The sequence below is a fragment of the Amphiprion ocellaris genome, chromosome 14 (assembly GCF_022539595.1).
Source record: "Amphiprion ocellaris isolate individual 3 ecotype Okinawa chromosome 14, ASM2253959v1, whole genome shotgun sequence".
NCBI lineage: Eukaryota > Metazoa > Chordata > Actinopteri > Pomacentridae > Amphiprion > Amphiprion ocellaris.
In genome coordinates this window covers 8,431,200-8,450,937 of record NC_072779.1, presented here as the reverse complement: position 1 = coordinate 8,450,937, position 19,738 = coordinate 8,431,200, and the positions used below count along the sequence as shown (strand labels likewise).

Here is a 19,738-nt window from a genome sequence, read left to right as displayed (position 1 = left end):
TGTTGTTTAGATTACATTACATTGCATTATAGTGTGTTTTTTACACTTGCGAGTACAATTAACTGATCAAAATCCATTAAATGTACAGTGAACCTGTAGAGCTATAGAGCCCAGGGGCGGCTGCCTGTTATTTTTCAGTTTCGTCTCCACTATTTATAGTTTTACCCCATCTCATGTAGTGTTGTCTTCTTTGTGCCCATTTGTACTTCAAAACATCTATGTCGTCATTATTGTGGTTGCGTATTATTGCACCCCTTTTCATTCTGTTGTAGTCCATGAATTATTGAAGGAGCTGTTTTTGCACTTCAGCTGATGCTCCTCACCAGACACTCTGCAACATTATTAGCGTGTTTGGCCTTTAAAAGGCTCAGTGCCTTAACTCAGCAGCTCGTAAATAAAACTTCTCAGTCCTCCTGGCCTCGTGTTAATTCCCATCAGCCTCTGCTAGTGTTTTTTTTTTATTTTTTATTTTTCAAAAACAGAATTTATCTTTTGCACTGAGAATGCATCTTTATGATTATAATGAACATATAAACAGAAGGCTTTTTGGTATTTGGTACAGTTATGGCAACATTATTTAAAAGCCACAGACCTGTAATAAACTTTGCATATCAAAAAAAAATGCAGATTTTTCTCAGTGTTTGGCTAAACAAGACAGTGAAAGAGAGTCAGATGTCCAAATAATCTAGTAAATACAGTGTGGATTGCTTTTCAGTATGGTGACTGTTGTTTTGAATGAACCACAATGAAGTTTATTTGTCATCTCTTTTATCAGGAGTTTGCACATGAAGTGGATTATGTACTTACTAGTAGGTGGGGAATCTATGCTTTCTCTAGCAGCAGTCAGATATTTAAACTGCGTGTTGCTAAGTTCGACTCACCTCTTTGTTTCGGACACTTTTCTCCTTCAATTTCACTTATATCAAACTACCACAGCTTTAATTTTGATTAGCAATTTGCATCAAATATTAATCAGAAAGGTCAATATTTGATATTTGCTACATTAGAGATCCCTTCTGTGTTTTTCTACCTCTGTATCTCTTTTATTTGTGTACAGCTGAGCGTGAGTGTTTGTCCATGTGTTCCATAGGTGGATCCTTCTCAGAGGGAATCCAACTGTCACTCCGCGTTTAGGCTGATGAGCAAAAGATCTGAAGCCAGACACAGAGATTCCAGGAATCGAGGCAGATGAAACAGTGATTAGTATGGTGGCAATGTGACCTGTGCTGAACTTACTATACAGGCGTCATTTTATCTTGTGGAGTGCAAGAATAGGTGTGAGGACAAATGCTGCGGAGGGACGAAAAGTTAATCCAACCAGGGAAATGTTTGTCGGCTTCATTAAATAACATTTTCCACCTCAAGCTTTAAATTCCCATTGCATCATTCAAAATAAAAACAACCTGATGGCAAAGCTGATAAAGCGTTTACATAACACTCTAGCTGCACAGCCTCTATATTTTGATTTGAGCTAAATCAGGCCTCTGTTAAGCCATTGATCAGCACAACATCCTAACCTTTGACTTGTGGGGCGTCCTGGTGGTCAAAGGTCTCTACGCTGACTTTGGCTAAAGTCCAACTAAGGCCTAATAGTTTTTTGGACTTTTTTGAATAAATGCACCATTTTACGATCAGTATTTAACGATCAGTTTTATTAAAACATCCTTTAGTGTATCCTTTAAGCCTGCAAGCTGTGAAATTATCTTGTTTCCTCTTCATTCTTTACACACGAGCTTGTTTTGATGGACCCATCGAAGGATTTGAAAGGGTTTCGGAGATCAGTGGGAATTCTGGTGATTCCTCCTAATCTTTAGCACATTACTGAGATACTTAAATAAGACAGCTTACTCTGACTTTGCTGTCAATGTTGCCATCATCCGTACCATAATGGGACTGGGAGCTGTTAATCTGCTAAGATCAGACAGGCAGGAACACCGAGAGTATTCACACTTCTCTACGGAGGAATACACCCTTCAGTTTACCTTTTACTCTACTTCCAAAGTAACAGACTTTAAATCATGTACTGTTGTCTGCTGGACCAAATGCACACCTTACTCTTGTATATTGATAGGCAAAAGTGTCTTTAATCTTCTGCTTTTTAACCCCTGTGACTGAGCTTTTATAAGCAACACTACAAAAGCTAAGAAACTCGGGCCTCTAATTAATGACTTGGCATGATCTCTTGTCTAAAACAAGATCAGCTCACAGACCAGGCTAATAATAGCAGCTCTAAATACTGAAATTAAACACAAATTTAGTGGAAAACGCCATCCACACCTTTTTTAGAGAAAAAAATCCCCAAAAGAGAAATAAGCTATGATTTCAACAAGCCTAAAACTTTCTGACTTTGATTTATTCTCCTTTCTTAACTGAGCAGCCTTGATTGACCTGTTCTGTGGAGGATTATCAGCCTACTACTACCACAGCCATGTGGCGACGGTGTGGATGTATTTTTATCGCTGTGATTTAGCTGGTTGCTGTTTTTAAACCCTTTGTAGTCCAAAAAAGCTATCCGCTGATTGCTTAACTGGATTACGAAGCAGGGAACGACTGTATTAATGAGCCGGTTAAGCCTGAAAGATGTGCGGAGGGTGGCAGCAAGTATAAAAAAGGAGATCAACTGTTGTGGACCACACTCTCAGCTTACCCTGACACACTCGGCAGAGGACGACTGAGAAGAGGTAAGCCTGCTTGAGCTTCATAGATGGATGGCATGGAGGGATGAGATACAGTACATATAGTAGGAGTCATTATAATTTTACTGCATTCTTTAATCGACTATTGCAATTACACTACAAGGGCAGAAACCAATTTGAAAAATTTAATTTGATGCATTAGTTTAATGCTCACGGCAGCAGACCAGTCTGGTCAGGAGGAATCAATGTCTGGCCGTTACAGACTGAAGTAACTGAACTAATAGCTGGTGGTGGGTTTTCAGGTAAATGAGCTAATCTTCTAAAAATCCTCTTATTTAACAGTATATGACTGTAACCTTGACGTAGAACTACAAATGCAGGCAGAATAGAATCCTAATCATAAAAACAAAGCTGCTTTCTGCTTATCTACAGTTAATAACCAGCATTAACTGTGCCAAACAAAGCAACACAGAACATTAATTCATCACTGTAAAATGTAATAGGCCAAAAAAAACTATGATGATAACAATAAACGGGCATTAAATGTTAAATACAATAGTATAAAAAAGTTTTATCAAAATTGCTGCAAGACTCAAACAAAGCTATAAGTGATGGTTTAGTTCATTATTATGTAGATTAGCTGCTATACAATCACATCTGTGTGCTAAAATGGATATGTAATGAGTTAAAGTGAGGCATGCAGCTGCTCTGCACCTCTCCATGGTCCTGAATTTACAAAGTATCATTGGACTGTAGAGTGCCACTGAACCAAATAAATCAGTATTCTCCTCAGTCTTTTTCTTTTGCAAATAATAGTGGAACTTTTTCAGGCCTAAAACTGGTAGATGAAGGGGTTTAACTGAAGAAAAATATTTGGCACATCTGCATTCACTTTTGTACTTCTTTATGTCATAAAGAAAAGCTGATCCTCGGCACTGGAAAATTAAGTCTAACAGAGTCAGTATCCAGACGTAGGTTTTTATGATGATGCAGTTGCATTTGAAAAAAATTTACTTAGAATTTTTTTAACTGTTTAATTTGGGTAATTTTGGGTTTCAAGTTAAGGCAGTGTGTATTTAAAGTGAAGGTCTTTAATTGAAATTCAAAGAGTTTTTCAGGGCTAACTTACAAACAAATAAGACCAAACAATGTTTGAAAGAAAACTGAAACTGAGAAATAAACAAACCCTACTGACAACACTACAGTTGTATCATAAATATTTAATGAACAACAGGAAATCAGTGTGTGTAGTTCTGGTAACCTTTCAGTGATAATTTGCATTTCAGAGCTATAGAGAGCTGCGGTAAGGATTTAATGTCTCTTTAGTTCAGAAGTACTATCACAAGTTCTGTTTTATCCATTTAACTGTCCTTGAACAGCTGCTACATTTCAGTGGAAACCCATTGTGACATAATCGTGTGTGCGATGTAAATCTTTAGCGTTCAAAGTGAGGCCATCGTCTGCTGGACTGATGCCAGGGAGCAGACACAGAATCACAGCTTTTACTCAGCATCTCTTACACCGATGCCATAATCTTATCGCAGCGGATTAACCTTCTATACCCTCAAAACAAAACTCCGCTCCGGCTGCCACAGAGGTGACAGTTGGTGACAGATCAGTGTCTTAATCATAACCTGTGACAGATACTGTGACCTCCTGGTAATCTGGAGTTTTTCTTTTCTTCCAGGAGAACACTTCTAAACACCTTCCAGAGATGGCAAAGTAAGTGATGCCCCCGGAAGGCAGTTCTCTTACTAGAACCTGAGTCGTGGTAGGGAAACCTCTCATTCACAGAATATATTATTGGAGAGATTGGTCCATTTCACTGAAAAGATCTGAAAAGCTCATATGGAAACCTGTGAATTTGTCACTTTTAAAACTTTCTTGGAATCTTGAAGTTGTCATCTCAGGCAACTCCTAAAAGTAGCAAGCACTTTTAGAGTCTTTATTTAAGGTTAGTAAAGGCTTAGTCAGGTGACTTACAAATGTGGTCTCAGACAGTAACGAATGTAATGAGATTTTGCTGATCACACTGTTAATAAGCTGTTTGGGAACGCTGTCACACCATTTAAAGTTCTCTCACCTGAGCCAGCCTCACAATCCGGGCAAGATGAGGTAAAGCTGCTCCACACTTAGCTATTCCTAAGTGGATAAAGGGAAATAAGGGATTACTGGGCCTTCTGCTGCTTGCCAAAAAACCCACTTTACCTCCAGAATCTAAAACTAATCATTGTTCTACCTGGCAAATCCTGACAGCTACGCCGTCAGTAGATGTAAGTAAGTAAAGTTTATTTATAAAGCACTTTTCCAAACAGTGGCTCCACAGTGCTGCACAGTTGATGATGAATCTACTCTTCTTTAAAACTCAACTTTATTCAGCTTTTCATTATTAAATGTTGGTTCCATATCTTATTACTAGGATAAGTGATAAATGCAGAGAGTAAAGCAAAGGATGGGAAATGAAAAATGAGACGTATTTAGGTAGCAAAGCCAGTGAAGTGAAAATAAATTTTGATATTAGTCTTAAAGCAAATCTCTTGAATTGGTTTCTGAGCACAAGATGAATGAAGAAGATCCTAAATTGATATTCTTTTTCCACAGGATTTTCAAGAAGACCAGTGGAAACGGAGGAGTAAGTCTTCTCTTGATTAATGACAAATATGCAAAACATTCTAAGCAGGATCTAAAACACTAAATGTTTTATTCTATCCAACAGCTGACCCTCTACCTGGGGAAGAGAGATTATGTGGACCATGTATCCTCAGTGGACAAAGTCGGTACGTTCCGTCTTCAGTGTGTCTGTAGCGTAGCTGAACGCTCAGGACGATAAATATAACACTGTCTGCCATCCTGTTACCTTTTCAGATGGTGTCGTGAAGCTGGACCCTGCAGATTTTGGAGACAGGAAAGGTAACATCAGAAGAAGTTTTCATTTTAAATTCAATTCAATTTAAAAATGTAGCACTTCCCTGAGTCCGTCGGAGAAGCAAGTGATGAAAATGTAATCTGATGTGTTGACAGTGTTCGTGCAGCTGGCATGTGCCTTCCGCTACGGCAGTGACGACCTGGATGTGATGGGCCTTTGCTTCAGGAAGGACATCTGGACCCAGTTCGTCCAGATCCACCCTCCTGTAGACAAGCCTGCTCTGTCCGCCATGCATGAAACACTGCTGAAGAAGGCTGGAGACGGCGCACAGCCTTTCTCTTTTGAAGTATGTCCACAATTTAACAGTGTGAAGCGTTCAGTCTCTGGTGTTCAGACTGACATAAGAAGTCTGTTTCAATTCAATAAAATATTGTATTGCACCACATTAGTATTAACTGTTTAATAGGCAGTTACTTTCTGCTTAAGATTCAGGGCAGATTTGTTAAACCGCTTGTTTGGTACATGATTAAACTCAGCAAATAGGTTATAAACAGATCACTGCTTTATTAGAGATGAACAAATACAATCATGTAATTCATAGTTCAAATATATTCGGAGGCCTAAAAACAGATGGTTGCTTCTTGATTCCATTTTAGTTGTTTTAATACATTCTCAGCAGTGCACAGATAAAAATAACTCCTCTGTTTAGCTATAAATGTTTGTGGTTGTCTCTCCAGATTCCCAACAACCTGCCGTGCTCAGTTTCTCTGCAGCCTGGACCTGATGACAAGGGGAAGGTAAACTTTCTTGTTTCTCTCCCAACAAACCCTTTCACTGACATTAGATCAACTTAAACTTAGGGTGCAAATTGTTAGAGCTGCTAACATTTGATTTATCTATTATTTATCAGGCCTGTGGTGTCGACTTTGAGGTCAAAACCTACCTTGCCATGGAAAAGTGCAACCCTGATGAGAAGATTGAGAAGAAGTGAGCATACTTGAACTCTCTGTCATCTCTTTCAGCCTCATCAACATTTTCTCTTCTTCTTCTTCACCCATGTCTTCACCGTTCCCTCTTCTTCTGCCCGACAGGGACACTGCTCGCCTTATCATCCGTAAAATCCAGTACGCCCCGTCTCAGGTGGGCGCTGGGCCAAAGGCTGAAATCTGCAAAAGCTTCATGATGTCTGACAAGCCTGTTCACCTAGAAGCTTCAATGGAGAAAGACGTAAGTGGTAAAACTTCATTGTGAAGTATTTTTTTAGCCATATGCACAACTTCAGCTGACTGACTTTAAAGTATCTGTAGAGTAAATAAATGTGTCTTCTCATGTCCCACAGCTCTACTTCCACGGTGAAGATATCCCAATCAAAATCAAAATCAAAAATGAGAGCAACAAAACAGTCAAAAAAATCAAAGTCACTGGTGGGTACCTCTGATTATAGAAATGCTTCAAAACACACCAAATCACTTGACTGTTACAAAGAGCATAACACCATGATCTATCTTATTTTCCTTTCACAGTGGACCAAACCACAGATATTGTCCTCTACTCAGCAGACAAATACACCAAGGCTGTTTTTACCCAAGAGTTCGGGTACGTGGAGAGAAAACTGAAAGTATCACAGATGCTGAATGCAAGATTGGTATGTTTCTGTGAGGATTTCTTTGTGTTTAATCCTTGACAGAGACACTGTGGAGCCCAACGGCAGCTTTGAAAACACTCTGACCATCAAGCCCCTGCTGGCTGACAACAAAGAGAAGAGAGGTCTGGCGCTGGATGGTCGACTGAAGGACGAAGACACTAACTTGGCCTCAACCACAATGTGAGTGTCTCACGACAGCAGGTTTGAAAAGTTTGGACAAAGCAAGTCTCTCTTCTGCAGCTTTGCATACAAGGCTGCTTCTAGTTTAATGTTTACAGTAGCTTTTCTTGCATCAGCATCAGTGATGAATAAGTTAAACCATCCAATCCTTCAAATCCCTGTGATTCCTCCTCTACAGGCTGCGAGAGGGTATAGAGAAGGATGTGTTGGGAATCCTGGTGTCCTACAAGATTAAAATTAACCTCATGGTGGCCGGAGGAGGGTGAGTGATTTTTGGCACAAGAGAACTCAAATAAAAATTAAACAGAATTAAAATGAGCCTGAACTAACTCATGATTCCTTCCTGCAGCCTGCTGGGTGGCCTCACTGCCAGGTGAGTAGCATCCAGTAGCAATTATATCAGAACCTATACAGTCAATACGCAGCAATCGCCAATTGTTAGTCTGTTCTGATTGGTTGATAATTTTTTTCTCTGCAGTGACGTCACAGTGGAATTGCCACTGATGCTCATGCACCCCAAGCCTGAAGGTATTTTTTTTCTTAATGGAAGATTTTTTTGTTTAGTTGTAGCAGTTACTAGTGCATCTGACGGTTTATACTCACAGTTAACTAATGATGTGACTCTCTTATTGTGTCATTCTCTTCCTTTGTATTCCTCGACCATCCTAACTGACCAGAGTAAAGACTGCACATCAGTGTAAGTGGTGTTTAATGCTTTTATTTTTGATGTTATTCCCTAAAAATCATAAAATTCTGATTTATTTTACAAGTTAAATTCAACAGAGAGGTGATATTTGTTGACATTTCTTTCACAGTTTTGATCTCAGCACTATAAAAAGTTATCAAAATCAACCTCAACATCCCCACTTGCAACACTGAAGTGATGTAAACATAATGCAATAATTAAAACTCAACAGTATAATATAGCTTATTATCAAGAATAATATAATAAATCTTTTTTTATCTAGCATTGTAAGAAGCTGTTGTGCAATATCCATTGTTAAAAAATCTGGCAATAAATACAATTTTTTAAAAAAATGTAAAACAAAAAACTGTTGGAGTTACTATAAGTACCTCAAACACAGTATAAGAGTGTTATTTTTAATTTACTAATTCATTCATTATAATTGAATGAAAACTAAACATAAAAAACTAAAAAATATTATTTACAGAGTAGTAATCATCACATACATATGATTGAAGCTTCCAGATTTTTACCTAAAAAAATAATAGAAAAATTCAGTAACTATATTAGAATTGGAATTAAAAATAAGATGAAGGTGTATACAGTTAACATTATAAAATCCTTTTAGTACAAAAATAGCAGTAAAGTTACCATGAAATATCTGTAAAACAGAAATGAATTGTGGCATCATTTAGTTTTGATCTGTTTTCATATGGTTAATGTGTAAATTTGTCCTTTTTGAGTGATTTTACTTGTTATGTTAGTGTCTGTAATTCAACAAATTAGGGTAAACCTGTAAATTAATAGTGAATCGTTCAAAAAAATAGTTTTTTTTTACTGTTCTGCTGTGTTGTGACTTGTCTTTGTGTTCGCTTCTTTCCAGAGAGGATGTTACCCTGGAGGTTGAGAAAACACCCACAGAAAGACAGGAAGACAACAAAGGGAAGTGACACAAAGCGAAGAAGAATGTGACGAGTGCCCTGAAACCAAACAACAACAAACCAAGCAACTGAAGAGAATGACAGTCTTAACACACCAAGGACACACACAGGCGTAACATCAATCCACTCAGATTTTGTTGTTGAATTGTTGTCATTTAGCTGTAGAAAGAGTGTTTGGATTTCAAAGTAGTATCCGACATTCATACACCAAAGACTTCCATAGAAACACATATATGTGCATATAATAACCGTTGGCCTGTTTTGGAAATATGAGTATAAGAAGATGAAAAAATCAGTATGAAGCCCATAAAATGCGTTGTACTTTTGATCACTGTGACACACTCATCGGGTACGTTGAATGATGTGTTTCGTTCTGTGAAATGTACTGAAATCATTCGGACCGGACACATCGGATATCTCAAAATACAATAAAACTATTTTTAAAAATGGATCTTTGTCATGTGTTTTCTGTTTGTCTCTCTCCATGACATTGAAACATTTAAACCCTGTCTCTTCATCATGTTTTTCTGCGTTTTACCGAAAATTCATGCTTAATGTTAGATTAACTTGTAATTTCAAGACCTTTCGAGGCAGACTGTATAGCTGTAGGAGAATGGTGCTCACAGGGTTGTCCACGAAGTAACTAATCATCAGTTATTCTTGAAATAAAATACTGCGTCACACCCTTTCCCAAAATAATCAATCCATAAGTAATCATACACTCTTAGATTATAATTCTTTTGAAAATGCTGTAGTCCCGGGGCAGCAAATGGAAGACCTTCTCCATTGAAAATCAAGTTTTTAACCTTCTTAACATGTCCATATGGTGTTTGTTTTTTCATCATGAGCAAAATAATTGGTCAACAACATGGACGAGCCTTTCTATTTTCCACTGAAACTGGAAATGACATTCTATTATAATGAGCTTACTCTTAATATTGTATTTATATTATCTCAGAATGTAGTAGTTATGTATTTCCTGTATATCTTAAAAATGATAGCTACTTAATTTGGCAGCCCTTGCAATCACTCCAGCTCAGACAACTTTTCTCGGAAGGACAGATGAGTGACGTGAATTAACACAAGTAACTCAGGAGGGACCTCCTAACAGCAGAGGGCAGCAACTCAGTTTTAACAAACGAAGAAAAAGACGACGACGCTCGACGGCTCTGACGTCATCACGCACAACGTGTAGCCCTGAAGCAACATGGCTTTGAATGGAGGTTTGTGAACTTATGTTACAAGCAAGTTAACGTTATTACGGCTCATATTCACACGTATTGCTGTTAAATAACAAATTAGGCGCACGTATAGTCAACCATTCTCGTGTGTTATTTTGTTTTTGCAGAGATATGTCGTCGCCACCTTGTAAATATCGTTAGCTAGTCGTTAGCCCGGTTGATTTGCTAGCTAGCTTGTCAATATTTTCTAGCTGAGCCTTTCGGATGTGATACTCAAAACAACACAACCTTGGCAGAAATCAAATTAGTGCAAAAGCATTGTGAATTGTAGGGAGTTAAATCGGCAACAGAGACAGACAACATGCTCGTACGAGTTACAGCTATGCTAAGTACTGTTCATAAGTCGTGTTACACTTCAATTTGTGTTTGTAACAGTTCTTTAGCTTGTCTGTGTGGGGGCAGTTCAGTCAAATCAAGTCAACACCTTGTTACTGACTCTCAGATGACGAGGACTTTGAGTGGGAGCCTCCATCAGAAGCGGAGATGAAGGTGATCCAGGCTCGCAGGGAGCGACAAGACAAAATCAGCAAGCTGATGGGAGATTACCTGCTGAAGGGATACAAGATGCTGGGAGACTGCTGCGATGTGTGTGGGGTGAGTAGAGCGGGTTGTTTCGTTGGGTTTGTGAGGACAGCAGTGCCTAAGTAATATATAAAATGTGGAGTGGTGTAACGTGTGTGTTGATTTGTGTTTCCAGACTATTCTTCTTCAGGACAGACAGCAGAAAAACTACTGTGTCTCATGTCAGGAGCTGGACTCTGATATTGACAAGGACAACCCTGGTATACACAACTCACACTCTTAGTTAACTCCCAGAGAGATGTACTACGAGCAAGTTTGATAATGCGAGGCTTTCTTTGTGCAAGTTGGCTTGACAAAACCTAAAACCACAATCAGAGATAACATGTGTCACAATGGTGGTTATCAGCGTAGTTTGTTGAACCAGGCTTTCTTCACCAGGCTCTGCATGCTCTGATAAAAGGAGACGTTTAATGCGCCATGCATCCCTTCTTCCACAAAAAATGGACACATTCCTCTTAGACAATTGTTAATCTTAGAAGTTACATATATTTTACCACTCGATGCAGCTTCTTAAACTTGAAACTTTATACTAGTGGTGGGATGCGATTAAAAGAATTTGTCTAATTAATTACAGGCTTTGTAATTAATTGCATTTTTGTCAAATAGCAATATTTGACACAATAAGCAAAGTTTTTCAATTCAAATAAGGTTTGGATGACAGATGAATCAATGAATAGACATACATGTTTGTAATTTAAAATTTATGAAATTTCAAAATTGAACATATAGAAAAAAGTGATTTTGATGATTTAAAGCCTGGATTTAGTTAGGTTTTCCCACTGTATGGCACATAACATAAGCATAAGTAATTGGGACCTTCAAAAAGTTGAAAATCCACAGATTTATTCTGTTTTCATAGTTTCTAGGTCTGATGAATGGTGTAATTTTGATGTTTCTTTTTTTAGGGATATAATATTTTATTTATGAAAAATACATATTTTTTATGAACTGGAAGTTTAAAATGAAGTTATTAAAAGACAGGCAGACCAACGTAACTGCGCCAAGGCTCCACCTCCTTGGTGGAATAAAAACTTAAACAAAAATGTTCAGGTTTTATTTCTATTTATCTGCATTTTTCATCTGTCTACTATATTCACAGGTTACTGCAAACTCAAAGTCCAATTGTAGCGATTATATTCAACATTTTAAGACTTTTTGTAAACTCAAGCACTTTCAGTATCTTCTATAGTGGTCTATTATGGGATGGCTACACCTTTTACCGGTACCAGGACTGTGGTAGCTAATGTTAGCTCTGGATGCTAACAGCAACATGTTTTGCATTGAGGTGATACCGTGGGCTTGAAGTACTGTAGTGATCAGAAAACTCTTTGTTGCACAATTTGCACACAACCACGCTTTTTTCCAAACTACCATCGGGAAGATTTATAAAAGAAAACTTTCCACCCAACAAGCTCAATTCAGTCTTGTGTGCAAGAAATTAGGGAACTGAGAAAGGTGTGATTAAATGCATTATCTTTTTAATGTGTTATGTTTTCTGTAATTAATTAATCAAAATTAATGCGTTAAAGTCCTAGCCCTACTTTATACTTTTAACCATGATACTCAGTAGGTACATTTAGGTCTTTGAGGGTTTCAGATATAGTGTAGATTCTGTGTTAGCGATGGAGATTCTTTGAAAAAGAATTGGTAAAAGTGTGCTGCATTTTACAATCAATTTAATCCCAGGTTCCAAACAAGGCCTCCTCTGTCACAGGTTAGCTGTGCATCATCAGTTAACATTGTGATGTAGCCAGGTTTAAACAGAGCCACCTTTGTGATATTACAAACTCTGACTTTAGGCTCAGCATACCTCACTAACCCATTAATCTCACCTCGTAGTACACCCCTCTGGAATAAAACGACTGTCTTGTTGTGCGTGTCTCCTCGCAGTTTTCCGTTTGTTTACTTCTCTTTTTCTGCATCACTGCTTCTTTGGCCTTGTACTGTTTCTTGCTCTTGTTCCAATGTTTCCCTCTCCTCACTCCTCTCAGCTCTGAATGCCCAGGCTGCGTTGTCCCAGGTGAGAGAGAGGCAGCTTGCTGCCCAGTCCCCTGTGCCGTCCCAGACCCCTGAACTCAATGGAGGTCCTTCCAGCGGTCAGCCAAGCGTGTCAGTTCCTCAGCCCAGACCAGAGCACTGTGAGGGGGCTGCTGCAGGTGGAAGAGCCCTTCTGCCTCCACCTGCCGTCCCTCCTCCTCCAGCTGCTCCCTCCACCACAGCCCTGGCGCCCACTCGTCCCGCCGTTTGTCCACAGAACCCTGCCCTCCGGCCCGTGTTGCAAGAAGCTGAGGAAGCTGTTCTCACCAAACTCCGCTGGGCCACTACCCAGTTGCAGGGCGCAGCCTCCCTGGAGGCAAGTATCCAGCTCTGCAGCCTCATCACCAGCTGTGCCAACTCACTGCGCAGCCTCAAGGAGCTCAGCCAGTAACACAGCGGACTAGCTGAAACTATGGGGTGATGGGAACGCGGGTTCTACTTGCCTCCGTCTTGGAATACTGACTCTGGTTCAGCATCTCTCTTTGTCTGAATCTTTGCTTAGAGCTGAATTCAAAAGTGGTCAGATAATGGACTTGAAAAACGATAAAAATGCAGAAAGTGCACAGGTTACCCCTGGGTTAATGTAGTTAAACAGCCCGCAGAAATATCATGTTACATGTTCATTTTAATGTTTTTGTCAATTTGTAAATTAGAATTACAAAATTGCAACATTTTCAAACCATCAGGCTATTAAATTTTTAAATAAGAATTAATCTTTTTACCACAAGAAAGCAATGCTTACATGTACCCATAGTTGGAGCTGGTTGGTGCTGGTTTATCCACACTCCTGGGAAAAACAAGATTTTTTTCTCCAACTGATTGTATCCCAAAAAGGGCTCTGGGTTGCAATTTTGTTAATTTTAACTAAAACTAAAGTTCCAGTGCACACATACCTGAGAACATGCTGCTGAACTAGAAGACATAAAATGAAATTTCTAGCATGTCAGTATGCTGTTAAACACACCAGACCACAAATATGACCCTGCCTTTACTCACAGACACAGCTGGATTTTCTATTTGCTGCTCAGTCTGACTTTCACATAGATTTCCGTTGTCTCCGACCTACTGGTGATGCAAAGGTTAGTAACTGTGTGCCGAGGTTAAATATATCCGATGCATGACGGTCATGTGGTTCAGTGATGAGACAGCGCAGCACTCAGGAGTCAGACTTACAGTTCATTAAAAGTAAAATAAAATAACTGCATTGTACATCAATAGACTGCACTTCATGTTAGATTAGCCAGCTTCAGTGTTGATCGAGGTAGTTAGAGTTTTCTAATAATATGCCAGAATAAAGCTTTTCCTCTTCGGGAGATCTGCAGCTTGTTTCTTTCCACAAGAGGGCGCAAAGAGCAATGCCATGAAGTTTGTTAATTGACAAAAAAATCTATGGAAGCGAGTACAATTTTAAGTATCAATAAACGAGTAAAATGCATTTCTGTTTTCAAGGTGGATTACAGTTGGATATGCAGACATGCTTATGCGCTTTTGTCCCTGCAGAATTATTGCACAAATATAGGATTTCCACTTGCGTTGCAGCATTTAGATGCATGTATTTATAGTTTGTTTAAAATGTGTATTGTAGTTCATCAGTCTATCTAATTATGGCGGTATAAGGTTGTCAATCCAGATCAGCTGTAATCAAAGTTCAGCCGTAATCCTGTTAAATAGAAGCAGCCGGAGACGGTTTTGACAGCGGCGCGACGTGGGGAGGTCACGTCGGGGCGGAGCAGGACGATGTCAGTGAAACACAAAGGAGAGAAGAAAACAAAGCCCGGAAGCCTCCGGTTCAATCACATCCAGATCAGTTTGCTTTCCTTTTTCAAGACGGATCTCTGTCCTGCGATGAGAAAACACCGCGTATAGGCGATGCTCAAGTCAGTGTGATGCGCATTTGCGTGTCATCCCGCTTTTCCTGAGAGTTTTTTACATGCGCAAAAACTCATCGCTGCGTCTCTGCGGTGCCGCGTCTTGATGGACCGGAGTTGGCGCAGCGCGGCGGACCGTTCGGTGGGCGGTGTCTCGTCTGCAGAGGGGCTCCCGCCGCTGCCCAAAGGCCTGATCGGCATCTTAAACTCCAGCGGCGGGTCGTGGCGGGACATCGAGAAGGTGCACAGCAAGAGAGCCCGAATCCAGGCCGACATCAGCCGAGGAGACGCACCGAGGGGCCCCGACAAACCGGGCGGGCTGGACGCTGCTCTGGCGCTGCTGCGGAAAGAGATGGTGAGCTGCGTTTTCCTTATATTTACAGTCAGAGCATGTTTCTTTGGGATATGTGTGCAGTGGTGGAGCCAGATCACTTTTATAGTGGTGACCATAATGAAACTATTAATCACAATAGTTTGGTCCCTACTTAACATTTCTCCCAATAAACTGCTGTTAAATAAGATAAAATCAGCTTTTATTAAGGCCAGAGTGGGGAAATTTGTAGTGTTACAGCAATTAAGGGGATGGCGCAAATGTGTAGGGAAATCTGGTACAAAATAGATTAATATGTACACAGGTACTAATTCTTTCATATGTGGACATCCATATAATATCCTCTGGATGTGGTGTGTGTGATATATATATATATATATATATATATATATATATATATATATATATATATATATATATATACATATATATATATATATATATATATATATACATATATACATATATACATATATACATATATATATATACATATATACATATATATATATATATACATATATATATATACATATACATATATACATATATATATATATGGGATATATATTGCATATCTTTAGTATTGCACGGGTTCTTCTATTAGCAGAAATACTGATATAAGAAATACTGACATTGCACCGATTTGATTCATATGTAAAAAAAAAATAAAAAGTTTATATAGAATTTTAAAAATTCTTTTATTCAGTTATTCATTCAGTTATTCATTCGTCCAACAATGTAGCCAAGTAAGAAATTTTTCAAAAATATTTACACACAAACTCCCATAACAATAAAATATCAAAAGGGCAAAATAGTAATATGAAAACCTTAATCGGTACATTTAAGCTTTAAAAGCAAACAAGTCAGCTAAAACAAGAGCAGCTGTCTGTTAAATAGGATGAAATGAAAAGCCTGACTTGCCCAAAGATTAAAAATGAGCCAAACTTTAGATTGTTTTGCAAATCATTCCATGTTGCACCTGGATTTTTCAGTAAAAACAGGCAGCGCCTGCAACGTAATCCAGTCATTTGAACGTGTTTGGTAAAGGCCCACATTAAAGGACAGTAATGATGACAGTAAGAGCCTCATAAATATATATAAATCCAGTGTTTATATCCACGTTTAGCAGTTCATAATGATGAGTGTTATAACTATCACCGGTGATAAATCTAATTACAGAATGATAAATCAGCATTCAAGCGCTTAAGAATTGAGACAAAATATACAAAATTGTCATGACGTACTGGTCGAATGTGTTGATGTTGCACCAGAGTGAAATATGTCCGTCTCTGCATTGTGTGGGCTCCTGGGAGCAGCGCTGGTTGTAGAGTCCAACCACAGTAGGAAGGAAAGCCCTGCAGGATTTCTCTGTCAGAGCATCCAGCAGGAAGTGGGACATGTTGTCATCCAGCATCCTCTTGTCTCTCACCACCTCCCCTGGAACAAAGGGGAATCTCAGGACAGAGCTGGCCTTCTTTACCAGCTTGTTTAGTCTTTTCCTGTCTGCTGTTCGTCAGGAGTGCTCCCTGCTGTCCAAAAGACCCGAGTCTCCTCAGCATTTAGTCTACTCTGTTCTTTCTCGTAGAGAGTGTTTATATTGTCCGACCAGTCCTGTTGAACATCCGGGTACTTATAAGATGTCACTGTCTCATTGTCCATTTCCTGGATGTTCACTGGTGTCGGTTGAGTGTGGAAGTCCACCATTAGTCCTTTCGTTTTCCCAGCATTGATATGGAGGCAGTTCTGCTACACCAGTCCACAAAGCTCTGGGTCAGACTCTCATCCCCATCTGTGGTGAGGCTGATGATCGGGAGTCATCAGGTGACAGTTGGCTGAAGTTGTATATAAAGTCTGCAGTATAGAAGGTGAAGAGGAAGAGAGCCAGAAAGGAAGGCAAGTCTGTGGGATTCACTGTCCTCTATCCTCACATACTGTGGTCAGTTGGTAAAGTAGTCCATGATCAAAGCTGGGAGCTGGTGGTTCCCCATCTTGTGCTTTTTTTCCCAAAGCCCAAGACACCATCTTCAAATGTCCACCAATTAATCTGTTATCCAAATAAGTGGTGATTATTTTAACGGTTGACAACTAATAAATTGTTTGATGAATCACTGAAGCTGTATTTCCTGTCAGCATCTTTACACCGATCAGGCGTAACATTATGACCATCTGCCTAATACTGTGTTGGTCCCATTTATGTTGTTAAAGCTCCTCTGACCCAGTGGGGCGTGGACACAGGACCTCTGGGGATGTCCTATGGCAGCAGTGAATTCTGTGGGTCCTGTGGGTTGCAGGGTGGCACCTACTTAGTTCATACTTATCCTGCTACATCCCACAGATGCTCAGTAAGTTTTGAATCTGGGGAGTATAGAACCCGAATGAACACCTTAATTCTGTCGTGTTCCCTGGATCACTCCTGAGCACTCCTGAAGATGCTTGACTTGCAATGTTTAGGTGGGTGGTACATCTCAAACATCCACATGAATGTCATGACTCAAGGTTTTACCGGCAGAACATTGCATTATAACAAGATGATGGATGTTGTTCACTTCGCCTGTCAGTGGTCATAGTGTTATGGCTGATCGGTGTATATTTCTTCTGAGTTTTCCACGTCCTCCTCACACTCTTCCATTGTGTCCAACAGGTCGGCCTGCGTCAGCTTGACATGTCTCTGCTCTGCCAGCTGTGGTCTCTGCATGAGGCCATCCAGGACTACAAGGGCTCCTCGCTTCTGTCCGAGGCCTCGTTCACCGCTGATAATGGATACTCTGAGGAGGAGGAGGAGGAGGAGGAGGATGACGTAGAGGAGAAAGACGAGGAGGAGACAAGAGCTCTCTCACAGCCTCCGTCGTCTTCGTCCTCGTCTCTGCCTTCACCCAGCAGCAACTCCAGGGACCAGTGGATCAAAGACTCCTTTCATATTCCCTGATATAGATACAGACTACATGTGCTGCATTTCTTTAGGGCCCATTTACACTTGTTTTATACCATCTCTTGTCCTGATGTCCAGTTTCTAATCTCATCAGCATTCATTTTTTTTAAAACTTTAAATTCAGTGCCTGTTTGATAGAAAGACACTTCTTCACCCCAGAATGACTTTATCTGACATTCCATTAATGCGGTTGTTTTCTAGCCGAGACGTTTGTAACATACTCACCTACATATGTGGCCTTTGATTTTACTTTTACAGGTTTTCACGTGTCTGGTTCAGGTTTGAATTCAGCTTCAGATTAGGTGAGTTTTACACACATACAAGGTTATAAGAGTTTGTTTTCTCCTTGCATGCTACACGATTGCGGATAATGGAAAGTAGTAGGGGTTTCTGGTCTACACAGGGGTTTAGATGGTGACGGTTTAATCCAGACAGTTGTTTTATAGTATTGTCACCACTGTGCATTAATCTGACTGGGTGCAAATGAAATACAGTCAGCTGTTCTGTAATACAGGCTGTTAATCAGCTCTACGTTCTGCTGCTCAAACTAAATAACACTGTGTAACTCCTGACGTCTTTTGTATGTTGAAGCAGAAATGAGGCCAACTTAAAGAGAAGAAAATCAAGAGAAACAAGTAAGATCAAATGTTATCAGCTACAATATCATCTACATGCTACAACCTGCTGCTTCTCTGGGATTTAAAATGAGCTGGGAGGCATACTGGAGTTTAGAATTACAGTAATAAGGTTTGTGTTTTTGATCCATCTGATAGCAGTTTGTGGTTTCATGATGATTCCTAAGTGTGTAGATCAATCTTTCCGTCCACTCAGTACTTTTTGTTTTGACTGAAGAATTCTGTCAATTGATAGGCTTTATTCTTAGTGTTCTATCAACACAATCTGCACATTTTTATAACACAAAAAGAAAAAGAAATTATTTGAAAATGACATGTTTTTCTGTTAAATCTTACTGTACAAGAATTCCTAATTTTCCATTGATCTATAGTCCCATACAACTGATTTAGGAACTTTTAGCCACACACTTAGATTCTTAGATATCACACAGTGTCCTCAATAGCGGGTCTGATTGGTCTCAGGTTTAGTGTATTTTTTCATTTATTAAAAAAAAAAAAAAAAAAAGTAAAGTCATTTTTGCAGCCTTATTGGAAATCTGTGTTTTTAGTTGTATAGAAAATTGACTGACTGTAGTATTTTGTATTCACCATTGTAATACTTGACTTCCTCTTAAGGCTCCAGTCATAACAAAACTGAGAAAAGATGGCAAATTATAGGAAATGATCCCTTTCTGTCAGTTTTAAGGGTTAATCCTAAATGGATTCTGCTTTTCATTCTATTCTGAATTCTTGAATCCACACATTAATCTGTCATTAACTCCCATTTCAGTATTTTAGCTAAAGCAGCTTATTATTATACTATTATTCAGTATTATTCTAATCATTTAATTCATTTTATCACATTTCTAGTGCCACAGTGCTTTAAATATACCATTTAGAACTGTACAAGTAGGACTATCAAACTCTGTTCCAACAGATAAAGTTAAACAGTCCCTCTAGTGAAAACAGTCTTGGATCAAATCACTTGTCAGACAGTTTTCTTTGTGGCCAAATCATTTGGGAAAGCAAGTGAATGACTCTTTTGTATTTAAATGTTAAAATAAAACCACAGTGTTAACCACAGGTATGTACAGCATTCTTTCAGTCGAATTAACGGCAATCAAAACATGATATTGCCAAATGTGACCAACAGGGGACACACTGTCTCCAATCCTTCAGT

General features: G+C 39.3%; 4 protein-coding genes across 5 annotated transcripts in view; all 4 read left to right on the top strand.

Moving 5' to 3' along the window:
* Positions 1-2,588: 2,588 nt before the first annotated feature.
* Positions 2,589-9,402, top strand: arr3a (arrestin 3a, retinal (X-arrestin)). Its single transcript, XM_023268525.3, has 17 exons — positions 2,589-2,681; positions 4,324-4,358; positions 5,238-5,268; positions 5,353-5,413; positions 5,502-5,546; positions 5,658-5,848; positions 6,240-6,299; positions 6,413-6,489; positions 6,594-6,729; positions 6,842-6,926; positions 7,026-7,098; positions 7,190-7,327; positions 7,506-7,589; positions 7,677-7,700; positions 7,806-7,855; positions 8,005-8,024; positions 8,896-9,402. The coding sequence occupies exons 2-16, from the start codon at positions 4,351-4,353 to the stop codon at positions 8,007-8,009; spliced, it is 1,068 nt and encodes a 355-aa protein (XP_023124293.2). The 5' UTR covers positions 2,589-2,681; positions 4,324-4,350; the 3' UTR covers positions 8,010-8,024; positions 8,896-9,402.
* A 617-nt stretch (positions 9,403-10,019) lies between these two features.
* On the top strand, positions 10,020-14,126 carry znrd2 (zinc ribbon domain containing 2). The gene is made up of 4 exons (XM_023268549.3): positions 10,020-10,176; positions 10,637-10,788; positions 10,892-10,976; positions 12,768-14,126. The coding sequence occupies exons 1-4, from the start codon at positions 10,161-10,163 to the stop codon at positions 13,202-13,204; spliced, it is 690 nt and encodes a 229-aa protein (XP_023124317.1). The 5' UTR covers positions 10,020-10,160; the 3' UTR covers positions 13,205-14,126.
* Positions 14,127-14,524: 398 nt separating this feature from the next.
* fam89b (family with sequence similarity 89 member B) lies at positions 14,525-19,641 on the top strand. Its single transcript, XM_023268534.3, has 2 exons — positions 14,525-15,036; positions 17,657-19,641. The coding sequence occupies exons 1-2, from the start codon at positions 14,788-14,790 to the stop codon at positions 17,939-17,941; spliced, it is 534 nt and encodes a 177-aa protein (XP_023124302.1). The 5' UTR covers positions 14,525-14,787; the 3' UTR covers positions 17,942-19,641.
* Positions 18,108-19,738, top strand: part of ehbp1l1b (EH domain binding protein 1-like 1b) — a 32,882-nt gene continuing 31,251 nt past the window's right edge. Inside the window, exons 1-2 of one of the 2 annotated variants that reach the window (XM_055017483.1) lie at positions 18,108-18,246; positions 18,539-18,579. The gene's annotated coding sequence lies outside the window, so the exon portion shown is untranslated. The remainder of the gene's footprint in view (positions 18,247-18,538; positions 18,580-19,738) is intronic. The other variant, XM_055017484.1, reaches the window with a different exon arrangement.

What these genes read in the sequence shown, in the direction of transcription:
- znrd2 (XM_023268549.3), top strand. An exon ending in ACTGCTGCGATGTGTGTGGG is followed by an intron (nt 10,789 to 10,891) that starts GTGAGTAGAGCG and finishes TTGTGTTTCCAG; the next exon opens with ACTATTCTTCTTCAGGACAG. An exon ending in TATTGACAAGGACAACCCTG is followed by an intron (nt 10,977 to 12,767) that starts GTATACACAACT and finishes CACTCCTCTCAG; the next exon opens with CTCTGAATGCCCAGGCTGCG.
- arr3a (XM_023268525.3), top strand. An exon ending in ATCCTCAGTGGACAAAGTCG is followed by an intron (nt 5,414 to 5,501) that starts GTACGTTCCGTC and finishes TTACCTTTTCAG; the next exon opens with ATGGTGTCGTGAAGCTGGAC. An exon ending in CTGGGTGGCCTCACTGCCAG is followed by an intron (nt 7,701 to 7,805) that starts GTGAGTAGCATC and finishes TTTTCTCTGCAG; the next exon opens with TGACGTCACAGTGGAATTGC.
- fam89b (XM_023268534.3), top strand. Translation starts at nt 14,788, where the DNA reads ATGGACCGGAGTTGGCGCAGCGCGGCGGACCGTTCGGTGGGCGGTGTC. An exon ending in CGCTGCTGCGGAAAGAGATG is followed by an intron (nt 15,037 to 17,656) that starts GTGAGCTGCGTT and finishes TGTGTCCAACAG; the next exon opens with GTCGGCCTGCGTCAGCTTGA.